The 2,076-nt window shown below is 35.2% G+C and overlaps 1 protein-coding gene across 1 annotated transcript; it reads left to right on the forward strand.

Annotated features, from left to right (window-relative positions):
- Window positions 1-1,435, forward strand: LOC110937569 (abscisic acid receptor PYL9). The gene is made up of 3 exons (XM_022180006.2): window positions 1-350; window positions 437-652; window positions 1,014-1,435. The coding sequence occupies exons 1-3, from the start codon at window positions 249-251 to the stop codon at window positions 1,248-1,250; spliced, it is 555 nt and encodes a 184-aa protein (XP_022035698.1). The 5' UTR covers window positions 1-248; the 3' UTR covers window positions 1,251-1,435.
- The last annotated feature ends 641 nt before the right edge of the window (window positions 1,436-2,076 follow it).

Consider the following 2,076-nt stretch of genomic DNA (forward strand, 5'->3'; position numbering starts at 1 on the left):
ACCATTTGGATGGAGCCACTTTATAATTCTTTCTTTGTCGGTAGTGGATTTAGTGATTCCAATAATTCATAACCACACCACACACACACTATTAGTATTCACTATTTTCATCACAAATTCCCCATCTTCACCTTTAAACAACCAAAAAAAAATTCTAGTTGTTAATCTTCGTAACTTTTTGAACCATACAGCCAGATGTTTCCTTCATATTACACGATTTAAATCGAGATCGAAGAAACTGATGAAGAATGGATGCAGCTCACTATATAAGAAGACACCACAGGCATACTCTTGGACATAAACAGTGCGCTTCTGTCGTCGTTAGACACATCAAAGCTCCCGTTGATATCGTAATTCTCTATCAACTCTGAATTAATTAAGTATTTGCTAAGTGATTATTGTTGTTTGAATGAATTTACTACGCAAATTTGTGTAGGTGTGGTCATTAGTAAGGAGATTTGATGAACCTCAGAAGTACAAGCCCTTTGTTAGTAGGTGCACTATGCATGGGGAGATTAATATTGGAAGTGTTAGAGAGGTGAATGTCAAGTCAGGGCTTCCAGCCACTACCAGCACAGAGAGGTTGGAACTTCTTGATGACAAGGAGCACATACTTGGCATCAAAATTGTTGGTGGTGACCATAGGCTAAAGGTAATTACAACTTTTCAAAATTAACCGCTCGCAGTTCGCACTACTGGTTCACTGGTAGATCCGGATTCATTGAACCCATGACCTGATGGTCTGGTGGTATGGTGTCCTCCTTTACAAATGTGAGGTTGTGGGTTCAAATCATTGCAAGTGCAAAATAAAGGTGGAATTAAGGTGTTAAAAAATTTGTGGTGCAAAAAAAAAATATTAATAATAATAGTTTCACAAGAAAAGTGTAATGGTCCAACCACTGAGCCAGGTAACCAATTCTACCATCACCCCTCGAAGAGGGATCTAACGATATGGCTGTTTTTAACAACTTTAGTGTTAACCAACTTCTTTATCTCAATTTTTTATCTTTCAGAACTATTCGTCAATCCTAACCGTTCATCCAGAGGTAAGCGAAGGATCTGGGACGTTAGTTGTGGAGTCATTTGTGGTGGACATACCCGATGGCAACACTATGGAAGAAACATGCTACTTTGTTAGAGCCTTAATCAATTGCAACCTTAAATGTCTTTCAGATGTCTCGGAAAGAATGGCCATTTGTCCGGATTCAGGCATGAAAAGATCAGAAATGGCTCATGGTGTTCCGGTTTAGCGTCTTCTATTTTGTTAATGTTCAAGTTATTGTAGAACATATAGTTGGTTATGAGATTTACTGGGTATGGTTGTTGTTGTTATTGTTGTTGTTTTAGTGGCAGCTCAGTGTTTGCAAGACTGCAAACATTTTGTAGCGGTTTATATTTCCTAAGACATGATTCCAAACAAATGGCATTTGGGTTATCTTTTGTGTTATTTTTATTAGAATTTAGTTTCCCTAATTTGCAAATTATTGTTCAAGCCACTTCAAAAAAACTTCAAATTAACATGAAGTTCATCTTATCCATAAACCTATCACATATAAAATGGGTCCAATGGGTCCATTTTAACAACAAATTGACATGACATATTGACGTTTTGTGACAAGTTTATCATCAAAAACTAACATACGTCCGCGTAAAAAGATAAATCTGTTGGTTAAAACGTCATCATTAGGTATCAGGTGTCACATTCATATTTTGAAAATTCGAATTTTCATGTTTGGATACACAAGTAATCCATTTAGTAGTTCTTTTATTTGTTAATTTAGCTTTAGGTTGTAAATGATGATAAAGAAACGGATGTTATTGGCTTTTTTTTTTTCACTAAAATGTACAAAAGGCATGACTTAGTGGAAGTATGGTTAGTCATTGCTTTTTTTAGTTTGAGAAACCCTTTATTGCCGTAACCTACATGTAAATTTTATGATTGGTCGAAGAAAAGAATAAGTGGATATATTTTATTAAAGCTAGATAACATTTTAAATAGATATTGGTTTTGATTTATTTTAACGTGACAAATAGGGTATTAAATGCTTTAGTGAGACTATCCTAATACCATGAGTA

Source organism: Helianthus annuus, chromosome 4, assembly GCF_002127325.2.
Source record: "Helianthus annuus cultivar XRQ/B chromosome 4, HanXRQr2.0-SUNRISE, whole genome shotgun sequence".
Taxonomy (NCBI): Eukaryota; Viridiplantae; Streptophyta; class Magnoliopsida; order Asterales; family Asteraceae; genus Helianthus; species Helianthus annuus.

Coding starts and splice junctions, on each gene's coding strand:
- LOC110937569 (XM_022180006.2), top strand. CDS start 249: ATGGATGCAGCTCACTATATAAGAAGACACCACAGGCATACTCTTGGA. Junction 351..436: donor TCAAAGCTCCCGTTGATATC/GTAATTCTCTAT, acceptor AAATTTGTGTAG/GTGTGGTCATTAGTAAGGAG. Junction 653..1,013: donor GTGGTGACCATAGGCTAAAG/GTAATTACAACT, acceptor TTTATCTTTCAG/AACTATTCGTCAATCCTAAC.